General features: G+C 43.9%; 2 protein-coding genes across 3 annotated transcripts; one reads left to right on the top strand and one right to left on the bottom strand.

Annotated features, from left to right (window-relative positions):
• Positions 1–890: 890 nt before the first annotated feature.
• nr1h5 (nuclear receptor subfamily 1, group H, member 5) lies at positions 891–9,886 on the top strand. Its single transcript, XM_035159310.2, has 10 exons — positions 891–1,221; positions 5,033–5,428; positions 5,515–5,655; positions 6,063–6,187; positions 7,375–7,473; positions 7,556–7,652; positions 8,081–8,197; positions 8,318–8,407; positions 8,596–8,709; positions 8,987–9,886. The coding sequence occupies exons 1-10, from the start codon at positions 1,125–1,127 to the stop codon at positions 9,187–9,189; spliced, it is 1,479 nt and encodes a 492-aa protein (XP_035015201.1). The 5' UTR covers positions 891–1,124; the 3' UTR covers positions 9,190–9,886.
• brpf3b (bromodomain and PHD finger containing, 3b) lies at positions 9,575–20,908 on the bottom strand. Of its 2 annotated transcripts, none has more exons than XM_035159309.2 (13): positions 20,540–20,908; positions 17,795–19,368; positions 17,481–17,637; positions 17,175–17,306; positions 16,561–16,689; positions 15,853–16,165; positions 14,739–15,035; positions 13,454–14,053; positions 12,438–12,519; positions 12,262–12,350; positions 11,903–11,997; positions 11,558–11,712; positions 9,575–10,938 (listed from the first exon to the last, which is right to left on the bottom strand). In XM_035159309.2, the coding sequence occupies exons 2-13, from the start codon at positions 19,342–19,344 to the stop codon at positions 10,755–10,757; spliced, it is 3,783 nt and encodes a 1,260-aa protein (XP_035015200.1). In that variant the 5' UTR covers positions 19,345–19,368; positions 20,540–20,908; the 3' UTR covers positions 9,575–10,754. The 2 variants fall into 2 exon arrangements, with proteins under 2 accessions (XP_035015200.1, XP_035015199.1); XM_035159308.2 differs by having other exon boundaries at positions 13,454–14,056.
• Positions 20,909–20,915: the final 7 nt, after the last annotated feature.

Below are 20,915 nucleotides of genomic sequence, written 5' to 3' on the forward strand. Positions count from 1 at the left end.
CACACACACAGTGCAGCTAGCAACTAAATTCCTGTTTTATTTGTCATCACGATCGATCGCTATCACTCAGTTAAGGCTACAGCTTCAGTGACCATGACTTTGCTATCCACGGGTCAGCACTGGTTCCCATAATGAGCCAGTGAAAGCGATGGTGTGCGGGTGGGAGGACGCAGTTAATCCTCAGTGAGCATGCTGCATGTGGGACGACCCCGCTCAGAGATGCACGGGCCAGTGTTGAGGTCAATCCTCGGAGCCTCGACTCCTCTCGCTCTTTGCCCGGCCTGGTTAACCGTCTGTGGGGGAGGCCGAGGTCCCCGGGCCCCTTAAATCTAACCGCTGTCCAATATTAACTGCAGCACAAACAGACCAGTGGTAAACAAAAGGCAGAGTAAACACACTCCCAAGGCTTGGTGGGCAAACGGACAGACACACACATGTATAGAAAATAGCTCATTAGAAGTCATACAGTTTGTTCAACTGGACTGAACACGCCAGAAAGTAAAAAAAAAAAACTTTACAAGCAGCATGTAATGAATTAAATGCTCATAAAAATTATTTCAATTCACTTCATGATAAGATTTTTTTATGGTACAACTCATCAGATTAAATTGAAAAAATGTGTCTTTTGCCCAGGGTGTTACACACACGCACACGCACACACACACACACACACACACAAACAACACACACACACACACACACACACACACACACACACTCCATCCATCCCCATTGTCTTCATGATCTGTGAAGGCCCTGCCAGGTCCAGCTGTTTGGACCACAGTCCCATCCCTGTCCTTCCTGGGTGTCCCTGCTTTCCCTTTCGCCCCCCCCCGGGGGACTGTTGAGACCTCCTCCAGCGCATCGTCCACCACTGACCAAGAGCCTCAGCTGCACTCTTTCCTCTCTGCTTTTTTAAAAATAGGCTGGGATATCAGGCTGGACAGCTAAGAGACCTGCACGCATCTTGGGGATTAAGGAATGTCTCTGCACTTCCCAGATCCTTCATATCTGTGTGAATGTGTGTGAGTAATTGTCTCTGTGTATGTGTATGTGTGTGTGTGTGTGTGTCTGTAAAGAGATAGATCCCGTATTAGTAGCTGAAGAGAGGATCTTGTGTCCAGATGAGAGAGTGGACAGAGTTGGAGATGAGCTTTTCAGCAGGGGGGTTTCTCTCCACCTCGGATGGTTACTGCTCCAGCGAGCAGCTCCAGTACTACGGTGAGTCCACTTCTCTCTCTCTTGTGCTTTTTAATATTCCTCATCCTTCTGTTCTCACTTCTCTGCTGTGACGTCAGTTACAGACACATTAACGACTGACATGAGAATGAATGATGCTCTGTCTTTACTGGAGTGTTGTGATAACAATGTTAACAGACAGTTATATTTAAATTCAATGAAAGACTGGGTATTCAGGATGTAGCTCGTGCATAGATCAGTGGTGAATGACTTCAAATGATTCTGTGTAACTTTATTGGTTTCACTGGCAGGTTGATATTTCTTGCTCATGTTTGCTACTGTGGTAAAGGGCTCGTTCACCCAAATTAAAATCACAGTTTTCTCACTTACTTCACTTAGCCTCATTTGAATCTGTCCACGTTCTTCAAGATATTCTAATAAAGTCCTTATTCTAGTTTCTAACTCTATTCCAATACAACAAATGAACAGAAAATACAAAGCAACAGCTCGGAGCTTGTTAACTTTTTTACATTTCTGTCATAGAGCTCTCAACTTCAACGCATCGCATCTAAAACATTCAAAAGCAAACATCTCTTTCTAGAATCTGTGTCTCTGTAATTTATAATAAATTCACAGCAGACACAATTAAAACTGGTGACAGTTTTTACCTGGGTTACCTGGGCAATAGGATTGCATATGCTATAGGTATGTTAGATACCGCTGGTGTTAAGAGAGAAAATGTTTTTTTATTAATAAAACATGAATCTGTAATAAATCTGGTAAACAGACCTATTTAAACTGCTGGGACTAAATATGATTGCCAAAAGTTTTTCTTACCACCTTTGAGAACTTCATGTCATGGAGAAAATATTTCTTGAGCCGGCTCGCAGCATTCATAGATGGGAGGATACTGATGTACATCATCAACAAATCCCCCCCCTGTTGTCTCCCCTCTTGGCCTCTAGGGGTGGGGTGAGGCGTGGGGTGGGGGGGGGGGGGCTATGAGGGGTGGTTTGCGGGTGTTGTTTGGCTTCCTTGCGTGCGTGGGATGGAGGGGAGGCTGAGGAGTGTTTAGACAGCGTTCGAATGGTTTACAAACAGTACGAGCCACAGCTCTGTCACACGCCGAGGAAGCAAGGACCCCCCCTTCTGCCTCCTCCTCCTCCTCCCACCAAATAATCACTGTCACAGTCTGGTGAGGACGGGAAACATCTGGAGAGAAAACCAAAGAGAGGAGACAAAGGAAAGGTTAATGAGTGACATTTAAACACGTTTCCATGATTATTTTCTGGATGAGAGCAGGGTTGTCAATCCACATCAATTTGTCCATCATCAAAATCCTCTAAAGTTCTGCACTCTGGAATCAAATGTATCTGTTTTTAATGATTATTTACTGTAACAGTCATTAATGATTGATTCATCGTGACAGTGGCGTGCACAGACACTTTAAAGGTCACTTCAGCATTATGATTTAGATTCTTTTTTATTTTACCCGAAAGTCACAGCGGAGAACATTTCAGCCATTTCTCCACTGTTATTATAAAAGATCATATATATATATATATACAGTATATACCTAATATAAAAGGCAGCAGTCTAGGTGCAGAGCCTCACCTCACAGACGCAGCATCCACTGAAACCACTGCTGATGGTCAAATACAGGCAAATCTTGAAGGTGACGAGAGAGAGGAAGCTTCATGGAGGGAAAACTATTATTTGGAGTTGATATGACTTGACCTTGAGCCCTTGGATCTGTTGGCTTCTGCACTTTTGTACAGTAGCAACATTAAGTAATCCATCAGTGGTCATTACTCCACCATTACTCCACCTGGGCTTTGTGACTTTCTACCAGAAAGCAGTCTTATGAACGACGGGTGTAGAGGCTCAAGTACCTGGGCACTTATTAGATGGGAAGATCTGAGCTAAAACTGGTGTTGAGTTGCATCATGGGAAGAGTAGGATACAGTGTTTTTGAATCCTGACTCAAAGTCATGGTTCCCCTGACTTTATGGACATAAATTATCAAATCACACAAGCAAGTTGAGCTTAAAGGTAAAGTTGGTAAGATGTTTTATTTGTATTTGTTGAGAAATCCTCTTCACAACCCGATAGCCATCAATCCCAGAGAGACCTATATGACAGATAGTCACAAGTTAGCGAGCGAGTCACGAGAAGTCGGCTTGTAGCAGTGGTCAGTCACTGCTCGTTCATGTGTTTTGGAGGCGTGGCTTTGACAAGAGCGCCGATGGGGGGTGGTGGAATCGGTTGCATTTTTTCAAAGTGAAGCTTTTCCAGGATTACCAACCCTAGCTTTAAAGGAATTCTTCGACCTTGTAAAATGCAGTAACATACATTTTGCAGATAAGAACTGATAGAGTATTATTATCAGCCCTCACCTTCATGTTATAAACTGTTTTACTCTTTATAAAGACAATTGGGTGGGCTCTCCTTTTACACAACAGATCCCACAACATTCCCAGCTGTACATTAGAAAGCTGCCAGTGGTCAAACATGTTTTCTCAGCAGAGACAGGACTCAGATGTTTTAATGCTGTCACAACACTTAACGACCAGTACAGACCCAATGACGAGCCCAGGAAAAAAAATTATTGAAATTTTTTTTTTAATGGCAGTGGGAGCTCTCAGCTGCATCCTGTTTCTGGACCAGTTCACAAGGTCTCACTCTGCTCTTGGCTTTTTATTGTATCCCCCAAGAGTTCTGAAAGGCACCAAAGTCACACGAGTCAAGTCACACCACATTCCCGTCATGCTCTTTGACTTCAAATATGAATTCACATTTCTGTCAATGTCTCCCTCCATTCTTATTTGTTCCTCCTGTAGCTCAAATAATGACAGGATTCACTACCAGGGATACTTCCTATACCGCAACTTTCTAAGATGACAGTTATGCACTTGTTTACAGTGGTGGAGGAAGTACTCAAACATTTGACGGAAGTTTATGTACAAATGAATAGACAGAAATGTACGAGAGTGAAAGTAAAAGTACCCCATTAAAAAAAAAAGTACTTGCTTTTGAATATACTTAAAATGTTAAAATTTAAAATACTTGTTGAGTGTAGCCTGTATGCAATGGTCTACTACATCATTCTGGCTGATTCCCGGCAGTGTTTCTTCTTCAGCTCCAGCAGGTACACTTTGCTCTCTTTGAAGGAGGCGGGGTCTAATATTACCTAACTGCTCTGATAGGATCAGTGAACCAATTCCCTCTCATTATTACTTTTGAAAAGATAGAAACGATGCAGCACAATTCTTTCTAAAAATGTAGTGGAGGAGAAAGTACCGATATTTATGAATGTTACTACTTAAGTAAAGTATAGATACATGAAAGTATACGGTAAGTACAGTGACAAAGTAAATGTACTTTGTTACATACCACGGCTGCTTGTTCACAGTTCCTGTGGGACACAATAAATGAGAGTTTAGGTTAATAACAGCTTGATTAAATTATGAAGTTATGATAAGTTCCTAAATACAGTTGTTGTATGTTCTTTTAAATCAGGATGTACATAAAGAAAAAAAAACACGATATGGTGTTATATCAATCTTAAAGGATTACTCTATTTCTTTAAACCAACAGCATAATAGTCTGTCATTTTTTACTAACGTACAAGTTTGTGTGTCTCAGTTCCAATTGCAGTTGTTCCTATTGAAGAAGTACATTTTTAAATACAGGTCCCACACATATACTGTTTCATTTTTTTTAAAGAGACAGGCTCAGTATTTTCTTGAAACACCTGGAAACTAGAGTTTTTAGCAAACGTGACTCAAACAGATGCTACTATTATTTTCAGCTGCAGATTAACACAGATTTGCTCTATCCTTTTCCATCTCAGACATGCTGGCTGACCCTCTGGGCTACCCCCTGCAGGACCCTGACCTCCAGCTGCTCCCTTACAGCCAACAACAGTACGCCTCTGCAAACCTGCCCTTCTCCCTCTACGGCTCGCCGCCCTCCTCCACCTCCTCACCGTCCTCCACTTCTTCCTCGCAGCTCTGCCATCCCCCGTACCACTACAGCTCTCACTGCCTGGAGGTCCCCTGTGACCCCAGCCCCGAGTCCTACTGTGGGGGCCTGGTTCAGGGGCTCGGAGCAGTCGGGCTGCCTCTGGGGCGGAGGACGCGGGTGGGGTCGGTGGGGAAGTGCAGAGGTCAGGACGAGCTGTGTGTGGTGTGTGGAGATAAAGCATCGGGGTATCACTACAACGCCCTCACCTGTGAGGGATGCAAAGGTATTCCTCACCTCACTCTCTTTGGCTTCAGAGTCATTTACTCTTTGTTTCAACCTCACCGGGTCCCTCTGTCCTTTTCGTCGCAGGTTTCTTCAGGCGTAGTGTCACTAAAAAGGCTGTGTATCACTGTAAGAGTGGTGGGGCCTGTGAGATGGACATGTACATGAGGAGGAAGTGTCAAGACTGCCGGCTGAGGAAATGCCGCGCTGTGGGAATGCTGGCTGAGTGTAAGAATCGTATGCTTTTATGGTTTTAACTCCTGTGCTGTGAAACACACTCAACATCAGATCAGCAGAATCACTGTCATTTTAAAAACTAAATGTATAGACTTTTTATTGTGAATAGTTTTTATATTATTTAAACATATTATTTATTATTTTATTGTTGTTCTCTTACCTGTTTTGTTTAATTGTATTGCCTAGTATGGTCTGGCTTTTCTATGATTTACTATATTTGCACCTTGTAACTCTGGCTTTATAAGATGCTATAGAAATACAGTTTGTTATTATTATCACATGTTGAGCTACATCAAATTAAATGTTTAACTTAACATGATAGAAGCAAAAGATTGGTGGAGAATCTCCTGAAACAAAATGTATTTGAATGATTTGTATATGTATATATCTCTCCCCAGGCCTTCTGACCGAGGTGCAGTGTCAGTCCAAGCGACTGAGGAAAGGAGGTAAAGGCCGAGGACAGGAGGAGGAGGAGCTGACAGACAGCAGGAGGGTCAGCTCCACCAGCAGACTACCTGGACAGGTGCAGCAGGAACCACTGTCTGTGACTGGTTGCTTGTCTGAGAGGATGTAGCCATGGTCATGACATGATAGTTCAGGAGGTGGCGCTGTTGGTCATTTGTAGACTGAGCTATCTCAACAACTAGAGGCATCATTTAAGACACATTCCCATCAGCCTCAGCTTTTCTTTATGAATAAGTCTTAGTTAGCTCATTTTAGCATTTTAAAAGCTTAAACTAAACATCTGCAGGCTAGCACTGTCATTAATAGCATGCATTAGTAGCATTTAGCATTGTTAGTCATGTTGTTGTTGAATATTGGTTTGAAGGACGTTGGCGTGGCCCTTTAAATCTAAGCATTATTATATAGGTGGTTAACTTTCAAAAATCTGTTAATAAATTCTTCTTTTAAGCCAATCTAATTGAACATCCAGTATTTGCCCACAATTCCCTAATACAGAATTAAATGAATGTACCATGGCTTGAACATTAAAGGCCCAGTGTGTACGATTTAGGTGAAAGGGATCTATTGGCAGAAATCGTATATGAAATAATCCTTGTGACATTTTAACCTTTATTTAAATACTTTATATTTACATCAGGAGAGGCCATCATGTTTTTTACAGTCGCTGGACAAACTTAAAACCTTTTGAGTTTTTATGACAAATGAAGGCTACCACAGGTTCTCTTTCATGTTTGGAAGGGGGGGGTTGAGGCGAGGGGTGTTCAGCTGCAACATGCAAATTCACCACTAGATGTCACTAAATGCCACACACTGACCCTTTAATGGCAGAATCGCTGATAACCTTGGTTTGTTTGTTTGTTGAATGGTTGTTGCTGGGGATCATGTGGTTGATTAGCTCAATGGTTGAGGGCACATACGTGTGACTCAGGAAATACAGAGTGTCAAGGTTCGATCCCCGGCTCATCCAGTGTGCGTTAAAGCGCTTTCTATAGAAATTATGGAGCGGTCGATAAGACTGGAAAACCTCTATATAAATACAAACCACCATATGAGCTCATCAACATGTCAGCCTGTTGGACGATTCAACAAAACAAGAGTAAACTCTTCTCCCCCAGGCCGGTATCAAATTGACATGACAGCAATGATCTGCCATCTCAAATCTTCCTACCTCTCAGATTTACCATAGAGACGTGATGTCAGATTAAAGACACTGGTTTAATCTCATGTTGTGTTAACTTCCATCAGACTCTGTCCACCAGTTTAACCCAGGAACAGAAGTACATAGTGGACCGGATGGTGGAGGCCCATCGCCTGTACAGAGCTCAGAGCAGCAGCCACAGCAGGGTAGGTCACAGTGTGGGAACTAACGCTTCCAAATCAACAGCTTTCATGTTGTCCTCATGATTTCTTGCGTGTATGTGCTCAGTTGTTCGAGTGGCCTTACACAGAAGAAGTGGAGGGTCTGTCTCATGTGGTGTCACCACACCTGGACAGACTGCTGCAGTTTGCCAGGACAGTACCAGGTACGACAGACAATAATATCTGACCCTCAAATTCTATTATATTTGGTTTATTACACTATTAAGGGTGAGATTTTAATATTTAAAGAAGATAAAAGAGACGAGAGGACCTATGAGCTTCATGAAAATAAAAAGCCCTTGTGAAATAAAGCCCTGGTGATTTTCACTTGTAAAAAAAAAAAGAAAGACCAGTGACCTTTAAAAATGCTTTTTTCTTTTTTTGAGGACGGTTGTGCCAATTTAACCAACCTAAGCTATTTCAACATTTTAGAAACTTAAATTTTCTACCAAAACATTGATAACAAAAGGGACACAGAAATGCAGTATATTTGAATGCAGTGCCACCTGTTGTCATAACCATTGTGTGTAGCGTGTGATGCTAACATTATGTTTATATCAGAAGCAGTAAAGTTGTGTTGTTTTTGTTCCAGGTTTTGAGCTCCTGGATTTTTCCGACCAAAGCTCTCTGTTGTCTGTCTCCTCGCTGGAGGTCATGTTCCTGCTCTCAGCTCAGCAGTTCTCCAATAACCCAACAAGCCCCAGTCCAGGTAAATACACAGTCAGGAGACAAAATCAGAAAACATATCACACAGGGCATTTCAGAAAATCAACATTTATGACTTAAAGTTGAGTCAGTGAGTCAAATTTTTTTTTCTTTTTATTATCAGCCCTGCAGGTTTTCAGTACATCAACACACAACTGGCTGAGAAATGTAGAATCGAAGGAAAACCTCCAGAGTAGGACGCTGGTCGATTCAGGTAAGTTCAGAAATACACTCCCTCAGACAATAACTTGCAATTCCTGGATCCATGTTTTTAGACAAACTTTAACAAGTCCCTCCTGCTCCATACCCCCATCCCTCCACCAAGTTTGGTTCAGTAATTTCCATGCTGACAGACAAATGAAAATGAACATTTTGGCATTTCCCATTTGTTTGTGTGAACAGGAAGCAGCGAGGATCTCTTCGGCCCGGTGCCCACCTTCTTCCACAGCATGAAAACTCTGCGGGTGACGGAGGCGGAGTACAGCCTGCTCACTGCTACAGCTCTGCTCTGCTCAGGTCAGAGCAGGAAAAATGTGTTTGGTTTGAACTAATCCAATCAAGTGAGGACATGGAAGTTCTCTGTTTAAGTGTAAATAATCAGTATAAACCTATCTGCAGCTCTTCAGCAGGTCCAGATAGTCAAATACAAGCCTCAGTGATTCACTCAGAGTGTGCCTGTAGATTTTATCAGAGCTGGAACAGACGACTGTGGCTGTTCGGCAAGTTTGATTTGTCAGATCAGTGTTAGGATATGAACGCTAAGAGTCAGCGCTCGTGTGTCCCTGTCCTACAGACCGGGCGTCCCTGCACATCACCAGCTGTGTTGAGAAAATGCAGGAGCTGATCCTGGACCTGCTGTCCAGGGTGTGTGGGGCCCAGGCTGGAGCCACGCGAGGGGGACCACAGCGGTTTGGCCGCCTGCTGGGCAGACTGACGGAGCTCCGCACCCTCCGTCACAATTACCTCCTGCTGACCAGACAGCAGCCTGGACCCTGACGGAGAGACGACCCCCCCCCACCCCCCCTTCGTCACCTCTGGAGAGTTTCATGAGTTAAAAGCACTTAGTGCTCACGTCTGAGCTGAGAAATTGGACAAAAACTGCCTCGGAGGATGTGATATTTTGGAAAAGCTTTCATCTGATATTGATGACTTCTATTGATTTCTCACATGATTTCAGTCAAACAGTCAATATTGAATCTTAGCCCAGTGTGGGACTGAATGTGCTTGTGGACTGCTCTAGTTTTTTGACCAAAGAAATGTTTATACGTCTTTTTACAACTGTTTTTAGCCGACATGTACTTCTCACTTCGCTCAGTGTGGTTAGAATAAAACTAAAATGTCATTTTTACTGAACTTTCCCTAGAAAAACACAAAACTGCAGTTAAAGTATCACAAAATGTTTTTAATTCAGCATTTATTTTCCAAAAGGAGGAAATACCGGTTCAGACAAAATATTTGGTGAGCAGGTAAAATATGCAGGTAGTACAAGCTTATAAAGGTGTATTTGTCCATTTGACAAAATGGGGCTCTCATCAATAAATAGACACTTTGGGGGGGGCGGTGAATGAATGATGGCGATTGACTCAAATCATCAACCAAACATGAATTAATCTGTTCAAATGTTTGCTGTATGTTTTATTTTTTAAAACCTCACTCCATTTGTTTTAAATAAAATTTAATTCTCAACTTTTAACCAATATAGCTTTATTTCTATAGTTCTGTCTTCCATAAATAAATTATTTCTCAGTATTAAAAAAGAGAATTCAAATATAAAGAACAGTTCATTTTGTTGTATGCTCTCAATGTACACACACGCACGCACACGGACACACGCAGACACGCACACATACACACACAACAAAATTACATTACATCAAACAACCTAAGTACACTGCAGCAAGTCAGGAATTATTTCATCTCCACAAATATACACAGCCTCACTTTGCCCCTCGTGGGTTGATTGAAATACGCAATTTTAAAAACGGCAACGTTAAATTAAAATTGAGTTTTGATAATACACATACATATGTACACAAAGTGTGCCTTTATAATATACAAGTGTCTTTGTAAAAGTTTAAAATGTAAAAAGCTATTGTATAAAAGATGGCAGTGATCCATTCATTTGTCTTCTGTGGTTCATATAAATATGTCAAATCTCTTTTCTGACAATTTGATTCCTTGGCAGTAGCATTTAACAAAATAGAGGGAACTTCTTTTACATTTGATCCAGACACACAGTCTCATCAAACAGAGGTGGAGAGAGAAGAAACCTCCACACCCTCAGAGACCTGGGACCTGAAGGTGACTTCATCCATCATCCTCATCATCTGGAGCTCCACATCCTCAACACAAGGCAAACACAACCACTCTCCGTGTCTGACACTAGTGGTTTGGTAATCTACTACAGTCGGGATTCTGTGCTGCCATGGCAACCTCTTCAGAGCACAGTGTGAATATAAATTCAACCCGCAGTGGGACTCGCCCCAGCCGCTGCTTTAAGACCAACGATGGATGCATAGTGGCTGATGGTGGGGGTGCACAGGGGGGCTCACTGTCGCCCTCTACAGGAAGTTGGAGGCCACGAAGCCTTGGCTGTGGCTGACTCTGCTCTGGTGGATCATAGCCCGGTCGTACGCCACCTGGACAGACTTGCGGATGCTGGACTTGCGGCCCTCCATTATACGCAGCTTGTCCCCTGTGTCGTCGACACCCAAGGGTGTCACCTTTTCACGGGGGAGCCACTGCCTGCAAAACCAGACACACATGCAGACTGTGTTTAGGAAGATTTTTATGATATTGTTTGCAGAGATGCTGAGTAAAATAACTCAACAATGCATTGACGGATCTTCACCGACTTGGTATGAATATTACCTGGTATCTCAATATGAATAACTTTTGGAGCTGATCGGTTGGGTGTTGGATGTGTGGGGGACAATACCCTTGCTGTAGAGAACTGTATAGTCCTGAACGCAAAAGTGGTATCTACCAAGTTAATGCTGAATCCTGTCGGCCGAAGACGGTAAAATCTTTACAGATGTTTTAACTCCGGGTGCTGCTGATGGTCACTAAGAGAGCCGTCCTCCTGTTTTTTTCATAATGCCATTTGATTTCAGGGTTTAAAATAAACTGCGGATCCAGTGATTTACTTTAGTAACATTAACTATAGGATGGATGTTCACCTGCAAACCCAAACTCTATCTGCACATGCAGCTCTCCCTCATAGGGGATGGGATTAGGCTGAGAGTGGATTGCAGGGTGGTCATTTTAATTGAAACTGAATTGGATTTTTAAAATTTAACTCATCGCCTACTGGTTTTAATTCAGGCAGCTGAAGTGTCGTGAACACACACTGTGTGAAACTCACCATGTTCGCTTGTTGTCAAAGAAAAGCACCAGGTAGAGCCTCTCGTTGGCCTCCTCCTGTCTCTGCTCCCCCAGGTGTAGGACGTCTTTGGGTGGGATGGGGATGGGCACCCCGTTGTGCAGCAGGCCCTCCTCAGGCATCTCTGGGTCAATGATCTGGTACAAACACAGTCAGTCAAAGAGGGACTTAAGGTTTCTTCTTAGCTTTGTACTCTCATACTGTTGTAATATAATCTCGGGAAATCCTATCATTAGTAGTTCTTAAAAAATGGTTTGGTGAAAGCTGCCTATTTAAAAGCTCCACCACCTGTTGACAGCCCAAGTGTTAGATGAAATAGGGGGTTACCAGAGCAGGATAGGAGGGATATCCACGACACTTTGCCCAAACCAGATCTAGAGGCTCCAGCTCTGCCACTTCCTCGGATTTTTGGCTGACGTTCCCTGCAAGACATCAGCAGACTCTTAAAATCATTGGTTTGCTTCCTCATCTTCCAGGAAAAATGTATTGGCTGAATGCAGAGATGTTCTTTATCTGCACGGACAGGTAATGAATCACATGCTGACTGGTTTAATGCTCAGACAGAGGGAGCATTCATGTGACCAACAAATATACAAATATAATTTTCCTATAGATAATCAGATTGCTGTTTATGCTGAAGGGAAAAAAACATGAAATTACATTTTCTGTCAAAAACAGAGACATACCAGTGTAATCAGAGTCTCCATTGAGTATCTCCAAGTAGGGAACTTTGGAAAGAGCTGGTTTCCCGAGGCTTCGTTTGGGCGGCGAGCTGCTGTAAGACAGCACGTGGTTTTGTCAGTGTATTGTGTATCATGACTAAAGGCAGACAAGCGACGACCACAGACACACCATGTCTTACATTTCTTTTTGGAGGACAGGGCAGGGGCTGTACTCAGAGTCAGAGCCACCGTCTTTATGCTTGTTGAAGCCGTTGGTGAGTCCTGAAATCAAATGACATAAATCTCAGAACAGCTCCTGCTGGAATGACAAGACCCAGAGCAAGACTAGAGAGAAAATATGTAAAAGAGCTAAAAAAAAAGGATATCTATATTTAGTCTCATCTCAGTCACAACGAAAAACAGCAAATCAATGCAGTGCTATGATCATATTCTGTGCAAAGGAGTACAGCACCCATTAATAGACATAGATAATAAGAGTAGAGGGTAGTGAGGCATTGTTTGATTTATAGACTGAAATAGGAAGAAACAAGCTCATAAGCCGTTTTCCTCATTTAACCGAAAAGAATATATGAAAGCTAAATTAAATAGTTTGAAATGTTTAGAATATGGAATCGGTGTTACCTCACTAACCTGAAGAGATAAACAGATAGAGCTGGAAACAAACTGGACTAGAATGGCGTTGTCTCTTTAAATTCAATCAAACTGCAACAAATTTCACACACACTCATAGATCTCAGTTGCCAACATTTACCAGATTTTTTAAATCAAGATCCATGAATTATTTTCTAGGTTAAATCAGTGATAAAAAAACACCCTATTTCACAATGTTAATGGTTTCTTCCTTGGCTCATACCCCACCATTCCACCAAGTGACAATACATTTAGATCTGTAGTTTTGACTGTTTTTTTGTTTTTAAAGAATAGGATAACGACATCACAACATCTGTAACTCCACTACAACCTTTATATTCCTTCAAGTCATTTTGTCTGACATTGTCATTATTTGTGAATTTGTGACATGACTATTGTCAACTGGTAGTTCATTTCTGATTCCAGACTGCACCCTGTGTGATCACATCTTAGTCAGCGTCTTCACTGCCAAGAGTAGACGGCTCTGAAACACCAGCCAGAGTGGAGGCCCTGAAACTTGAGGTAAAGATGTGTCTGTTGTTAGTAACCATGTGAAATTACTCACCACTTTCCAGTGTATGATTTGGTGTTCTCTCTAGCTCACTATCTGTGCACATGTCTCGACTTGGGGTCCACGGTTCATTCAGGGTGGGGGGTCCTGGGCTCTTCTGTGGTGTTTTGGAAGGAGTAGAAAAAGGTGTGGAGGATGGGGTGCTGGCTGCAGAGGTGGGTGCTGTGGGGCTGTTGCTTGCCTTGTCGTCCTGCAGCCCCTTTCCATTCAGCAAGGTATTTTCTCTGTCTCTGAAAAGCTTTGCTCCATTTTTTGCCTTCTTGAACAACACAGAGGTTCGTCGTCCCACTCCCCCGGTGGTGGGCCGTGGGGGGGCGCCGGGCTCTGGCAGACCATTGGCCACCGCCTGCCGTTCACTGTGCAAAACAGGCGGCGACAAAGCTTGCCGTTCCTGTGTTTTAGTGCAATTAATGTTCTCTGTGGCGCTGTCTGAGAGGTCACTGTCCATCTTTAAGCGCTTGCAGGGCCAGCTGGGGGACAGCGGCTCCCCTGTGATTGGCCGCAGGGTGGGAGGCTCCAGTTGTGCATCCCCCCGTCGTGGAGGAGGAGCCGGCCCTGTAGGTTCCAGTGTTGGTGGCGAAGTGGATTTGAGGTCTTCTGGAAGATGAGAGGGGAAAAATGAAATTCTGTTTGATTTACCATTGATTTGAAATGAATGCCCATTGAGTATGTAGCGTGATGTGGTGGTGTAGTAGTCACACTGGAAAATGATTGACATTTCATTCTTACAGTCTAACCACAGTCCAAAGGGAGTTGAACCATTCTGCAGACATGGACGACCTTGTCAAGACGAGTGAATCAATAACTTTGATCTCACAACTGTGAACCAGCAACATGGTAACATGGCAGCATTTTATGACTGAACTGACACAAATCCCAGGTGTTCCGCTGCCCCCACTACAGTGGCAGGAAACTGCTTGACTGGACTGGACTGCCCTGCAGTAGGTGGGATGATATGGCATGACAGTACGTGGCCAATGGAGAGTGGTGAGTCCATGAGTGATGTACTGAAGAGGTGCAGACATAGAGTGCACTGGGAGAGAGGAGTTGTGAGGCAGCCATGGCTAACGAGACTCTGTGGGCCCCTACTTACTAGACTGGAGACAGTGGGGTGGTTGGGGTTGGTGCGTGGGGGGGACCCTGGCTCAATAACCTGAGGACAATGTTTCATTAGCTCATGTTCACAACTGGTCTCATCGTTAAAAAAGTGGCTTTTAAATAAAGGTACATGCATTGGCAATTTCATACTGTAGGAGCGTCAGTGCTTTTCATCGCCCACCTTTGTCCGAAGACGAAATGCCGTTATCTGCCTTGGTCTCTTTGTCATCGTCTTCCTCCTCCTCGTCGTCATCCTCATCGTCCTCTTCTTTCAGATGTCCGTTGTGAAGGCTGTTGCGGGGGTGCTGGCCCTGCTTGTAGCGGATGTTGTTGATCTCGCGGCGAAGCAGGCGCATGCGGCGAGTTCGGGCGCCGCTGCATCGCATGGAGGTGACAAAGTCCAGCTTCTCTAGCAGCTCCTTTAGCTGTTCCTCCACTGACATATGGAGCCGGTTGTCCGGATCCAGCACACTGTCAACTGGACACAACAGAAAGGAGTTAGCCGAACACCACGTATACATGCATGTTCCACATAGTAGGACAAATTAGAGTTTCAAACTGAATTTTTTAAACTGAAGCTTATGTTAGCTGACATGCAATGTACTTGCAAATGAGATCCATAAGTATTGCACAGCCATCTACACTTTCAACAGTCTACTGTAGCTACCTTCAACAAAGCTAACACATACATTACAAGGGTGATTGAGCAGCAACCCATCTTCAAATTAAAAGGTAAATGGACTTTATTTATATAGCACTTTTCCAGTATTTTTGGATTACTCAAAGCCCTTTACTGTACAATTCGCATTCACCCATTCACCCATACATTCATGCAGTGTTCCTATAGGCAGCGCTTCCTTCTATCACACTGTTGATACAGTCATCAGGAGCAATTTGGGGTTCAGTATCTTTGCCCAAGGACACTTTCAAATGTGGACCGGAGGGGACCGAGATCGAACCACCAACTTCACCACCTCAGCCGCCAAATTAATACGAGTCAGTCTACAACAAATTTGTCAAAATTCAAACACATTCTTAAAAAGTCACCCCTTAAAAGGATAAGCAGTATAGGGGGAGGGAGAGAAGGTTGAAGGAATGAATATTTATTACCTCTCAAATCCCAAAACACAACATGTCTGCACTACACACGCACAACACACACACGGACTCTTAAGTCACATATGAAAAATAAGATAGTAAGACAGTGGCCAGCAGCAGCACCATCCTGCAAACTAAAAAACTAAGGGCATTTCTGTGATCATATTTTCCTTTAGAGCACCACCACTGTGTCTTACCATCATCCCAGGTGCAGCTGTAAAAGTCTCTTTTCTGTGGCGACACTGGGAGGTGCATGCCAGTGTCCAGGTCCAGGCCGGTGTTGGTGGCTTGTCGTTGTGCATGGCGGAGTATAGCCCCTCCTAAATCTCGAAGACGCAGTGCTGCCCGGTGGAAGAATGTCTCCTTGGAGTTGTAGAGGAGGCAGTTGGACACCATAAGGTTGAAGTCGGCCTCCAGGTCAGCCACTGAGCGGTAGATGTGACCGTCCAGCTTCAAGCGCATAGTGGAAAAGTCTATGGGCTGGCTGATGAACTCCAGATAATCCGGGACCTGAAGACAAGACAAAGCTCCAAATGTTAACGACAAGAATGGAAACAATAAATGCAAATTTGTGAAATTGTTGAAAATTGTGCTGCAACATAACAACAATTTCTTGTAAATAGTATTATAAACATATTGCAGAGCTGTGCAGACAGGGAAAATGTGAAATCCAGACTACAGTCTGAAAATGTGTTTGTTCTGTGTGCGAATCCTCTGCTTCACCAAAAACAAAATTTAAATACTTGAAACTGGTGGTAAGAACATAAACCTGTAGAGTCATTACATTATCTGGAACAATCCTGTGTTTTTCTATTTAATAACAATGTGCATGTCATTGAAAGAAATATTTGAATAAATCTGCAGGCTCTTCCAATCATCTTTATATGAACAGTCACATGTCTGACCTCCTTGATGTCTACTGGCTCTGCAAAGATCTGGGCTGTGTCCTTCTCCTGTAGTTGGTCCATAGTGGAGCGGAGCAGCATCAACATTGGGGTCAACTGCATCTCCAAAGCCTCCTGGTGAACTTTGACCTGTGATTGTTAAATGATACACGTGTGATGTCAACATACGTGAATCCATTAAGATTTCAGACAAGTTAGAAGGTTCAAATGAGGTGAAGGAACACTAAGTTTTTTTTAATGAGGGGCTGTGTGATGTGTAACTAATAATATGCAGAGAACATGGGAACACTTTAATATCTAAATCAGTCTACAAAGATGTCCATGGATAACCAGAATATAATTTTTCAGTCCTCATCTGGTCAGATATTAACATCCACAGACCACTGGTTGTCCTGTCGATCATAAGGACAACTGTCAATCCTGATGGATTTACAAAGCTATTAGTGTGTTTTCATCCTGGTAATGCCTCCAAGATCTTGATGTAGAAGAAGAGCTAAGGAAAGTGAGAGTCTTGATTTTTGTGCATTCAAAGACGTAAAATGGATTAGCCTGAATAGGACACCCAGTTAGGCTAAAATTCCTGTGAGCATTCGACACTCGTCTTTGTTTGTTACCTGTTCTCGTTTGAGTTTCTCCCTCTTGCGGATGAGCTCCACCAGCAGCCTGGCCTTTTCAAGGTCATGCCGAAGCTTCTGCCAATATCTCAGTGCTTCTCTTGCTGCAGAAACCTTCTCATCCACCGGAGGCTACAAAGTACAACATATTTCTTTAGAAATCCACTGTACGTACACGGTACCAGATATGTATCGAAAGCAAATCAATGATTTTTAGCAATAGCTTGGTGAGACAATTACCAAGCACATACACAGAATAATAGCACAAAAAAACATAGGGGCTGCCATTCTTTTTCCTTCCCTGACCTGTTCAGTATTCCTCTGGGTTGGGATGTTAGAGTGCAAACGCCGGACCAGCGGCACACCGTTTCTCGCCTGACGCTTCAGTAACCAGTAGCTGTGCAGCCTTTGCATGAACTGGCTTTTCCTCTGGAAAATGATGCCTTTGCAGATGATGTTCAACCTGTAAAAGTGAAGGATAAATGTTGGTTGATCTGTGAACATTACTGACATATGATAAAAACTATCTGTAAATTGTTTTTCAAAAAAGAGTTGCAGTTGAATTTTCATGAGCAACAGAAGCACAACATTTTAACTTCTTCAAAATACGAGAATCTGACCTGCTTGTGGGTATCTGATGCACTGTCACTTGTGGTGAAGCAGTTTGTTGAGCTGTTGAGTCTGGGCTCTTCTTCCCTTTCTTTTTGTCCGATTTAACATCATCATCAGACTTTCTGCCTTTTTTTGGTGTTGTTGGACCCGCTGTGTAGGCACTCCGTCCTCTACTAGCCCTCCCTCTGCTGCCCACCACTCTTCCTTCACCCTCCTCATCTGATGCAGTTTCTTGTCCTGGAGGTGAATGCGCCTCACAGAATGCCGTCTTCTTAACGGAGAACATGGTCCCGTTGACATTCGTCTCTCGCACAGGGTCTATCTTCATAAACAGGCCAGCGCGCTGAGCACATGTGACGTGAAATGCAGTGTAGCAGTTGGCCTTGTGGCACTGAATAGATGCACCACGGCCCTTCTGCTTGCACAGGTAGCAGGTCAATTTCCAGCGTGCTGGGGGAATGTTACTGACCCCTTCCACTGGCTCCAGAAACACTGTGTTGGCAAAACAGACTTCAGGGATCCAGATGGCACAGACCACATGCGCCCAGCGGCCATCACTCGTTTGCTTGAAGGCGCCACCACGGTTTGGACACAGAATACAGTCAACAGGTCTCTGAGGGGACTGAAGGCAGCAGCGGCACAGCCACTGGCCCTCTGGGATATAGGGAACTCCATAACACTCCTGGTGCACAGCCAGGTTGCAGGAGTCACAGAAGAGGATGACGTTGCTGTTGAGGCACTCGTCATCTAGGCATACGCAGCAGAAGGCATCATCGTCAACAGTACTCTGAGAGGGCGCCCGGCTGCGGGCTTCCCGGTAAGCTTCCTCCTCCATCCGGTCCACCATCAGCTCAAAGGTGTCTTGTGAGACAGCCGAGTAACTCTCTGATGTCCGGCCAGCATTGACCATCTCCAGCCAGGCAGTGTCCTCTTCGTCCATATCATATTCTGCCTCCGCTTCCTGCTCCTCAGCTGAGCGTTCCATGTAACGGTAATAGGCCGCAGGCAGAGGAGCTGCCTCGACCGGTGTGAAGGTTTCTAGCACACGAAACGTAGGCTCGGGGAGCGTTATGTGGTGATGGTTTGTTGTGTGTTGCTTTTCAGGTGTTTGCGGGTGGGAATTAGAGCAGTGGTTCTTAGAAGGAGGTGGCGATTTGATAGAGGGGCATTTGGAGTCTTTTCTGCGGCCTCTGGGTGTGATTGCTTTGCGGACTGTTTGGGCACTGCTGGCGGGAGGTGATGACTGTTCACTGTTCTCCTTGTTACTGTTACACTCACTAATGTCCTGAGCCATCATCTCATCTTCAGTAATGACCTCCAGGGGGTCATGAATCGAAATCCGGTGAAGCCTACCATCCAGTTCCACCTCCACCACCTTCTGGGACTGGGCATAGGTCAGGGTTTCTCGGCTTGGAGATGCTTTGAGGCTGTAAGGGGACGGCGATCGCTGTCGGGCACCGCCACGCCCACGCCCCCGCCCACCAACTGTCCCGTTGGACTTCTTGACATCTCCTTCACCTCCTGCCGCCACCTGGGCTTTTCGACGTGGCTTCCTCATTGGCCACTGATTAGACTTTCCCTTCTGTTGGTGAAATAGAAAATAAGACTGTAAATAATAGGCAGCACAAAATTTATACTGTATATCGCACAAGATTGATCATTTGATGATGCAACAACAGAATATGAAAATATTATTATGCCATTATTTCCCCTTTTAAACTTACTAAAATCACATTGAGTAAACCTTGGCTGTGGCGTACATGTCATGAACGAACAGTGTCATTTTCGGGGCACTTAAGAGAACAGACAGCAATATCTAACCAGACCTCTGAAGTGACAGTTGAAGCTGAACATACATGGATTGGTATTCTTTTGAACTAAAGCAAGACTAGAGGAAATCATCAAACATAAATCTATTGTATTTGTATTTATTCTCAACTTTTCTTGTGATCATTATATAAAAAATGTTAAACTAAGCAAACTACTGCCACTACTGTTACAACCAAAGCCAAAATGACAAACATGCTAAGTCAATCTTAAATGTCATGCATTGTAGTGTACTGTCCAGTGTTCTTAGGCAGGGCTATCACATGCAACGTAAACATTCCTTGACACAACTCTCAACGTCATTACTATACACATCATTACTACGTATGTTGCCAGTGAATCAGCTGCCAAGCTTTGCTCTTCCCTGTCTACACACGAGTTAAGAAGAAAAACTGTGTGCAGTTTATTACAGAGACGTTATGAAGACTTTGATTATTCTCGACTTTATCTCATTTAACTGTTGACAACTACTCTCAGGGCTAACCACAACACAGCGGGGACATCCAATCCGCTCTCAGGGAAGGTTGACTGATCCACAGCAGAGCCAATCAGCATCAAGAATACCACGGTCTCAGCAGATCAGTGCCCTTATTTCGAGAGCAAAATGTCAGCCATATTTACAGTTTCAAAACGCTGTGAAAGGCTCTTCTACACTTTTAATCACAGTATTAATGTGTCACGCTGAAGTATCTTGTCCGCGTGGTTTGAGAAAGGCGCAGTATTTTGACACTTACCCGGGAATCGGACATCAAAGTGAAGATATCAGCTAGCTAGCCTGCTAACTTTAACAGACTGACAGTACTGACGATTGCTAATTTTACAACGTTGACAAGACGAAGAAGAGACTTGTGTCAGTGCTGGTTAACAACGAGAACATAGTTTAAACCCACTTCACAAGAAAATATGTCAAACAGAAGCCATCTTACCTATTATTGCGACGGACTGACCCACGGAGCTCGTCAGCCGGCGGTGTGAAGCCGCCTCTACAGTAATGGTTGCCCAGCCAGCCGCTCCACTGGCTGCACTCTGGAAGCTAACAGCTAACAGCGTTAGCCTGCTACACTTCGCTGGTACAGCCGGTATATTTCGTCATTTTATAACGCATCCGTTTCTTCACGACACTGCGTTAGGGGGGCAAGCGGTCAACCCCGAGAATGTACCGAGAACACGAGCAGCATTTCTGCATCAATAGCCCGAGAAACAACTTACTGTCGACCCAATTTTACGAGAAGCAGAATTACTTGCCTCCCTCGGCTAGCTGGCTAGCAGGTTAGCTGTTTGGAGTGAGTTCTACATGGATGT

The sequence above is a fragment of the Hippoglossus stenolepis genome, chromosome 6 (genome assembly GCF_022539355.2).
Source record: "Hippoglossus stenolepis isolate QCI-W04-F060 chromosome 6, HSTE1.2, whole genome shotgun sequence".
Taxonomy (NCBI): Eukaryota; Metazoa; Chordata; class Actinopteri; order Pleuronectiformes; family Pleuronectidae; genus Hippoglossus; species Hippoglossus stenolepis.

Bases quoted from the DNA above. Each gene is read 5' to 3' on its own strand.
- nr1h5 (XM_035159310.2), top strand. From the start codon at position 1,125: ATGAGAGAGTGGACAGAGTTGGAGATGAGCTTTTCAGCAGGGGGGTTT. The intron at 7,474-7,555 runs GTAGGTCACAGT...GTATGTGCTCAG, and splicing joins AGAGCAGCAGCCACAGCAGG to TTGTTCGAGTGGCCTTACAC. The intron at 8,198-8,317 runs GTAAATACACAG...TTTTATTATCAG, and splicing joins CCCAACAAGCCCCAGTCCAG to CCCTGCAGGTTTTCAGTACA.
- brpf3b (XM_035159308.2), bottom strand. From the start codon at position 19,344: ATGAGGAAGCCACGTCGAAAAGCCCAGGTGGCGGCAGGAGGTGAAGGA. The intron at 17,638-17,794 runs GTCAGATTCTCG...TCACTTTTACAG, and splicing joins CATCAGATACCCACAAGCAG to GTTGAACATCATCTGCAAAG. The intron at 16,690-17,174 runs GTAACAAACAAA...TAACAATCACAG, and splicing joins AGAAACTCAAACGAGAACAG to GTCAAAGTTCACCAGGAGGC.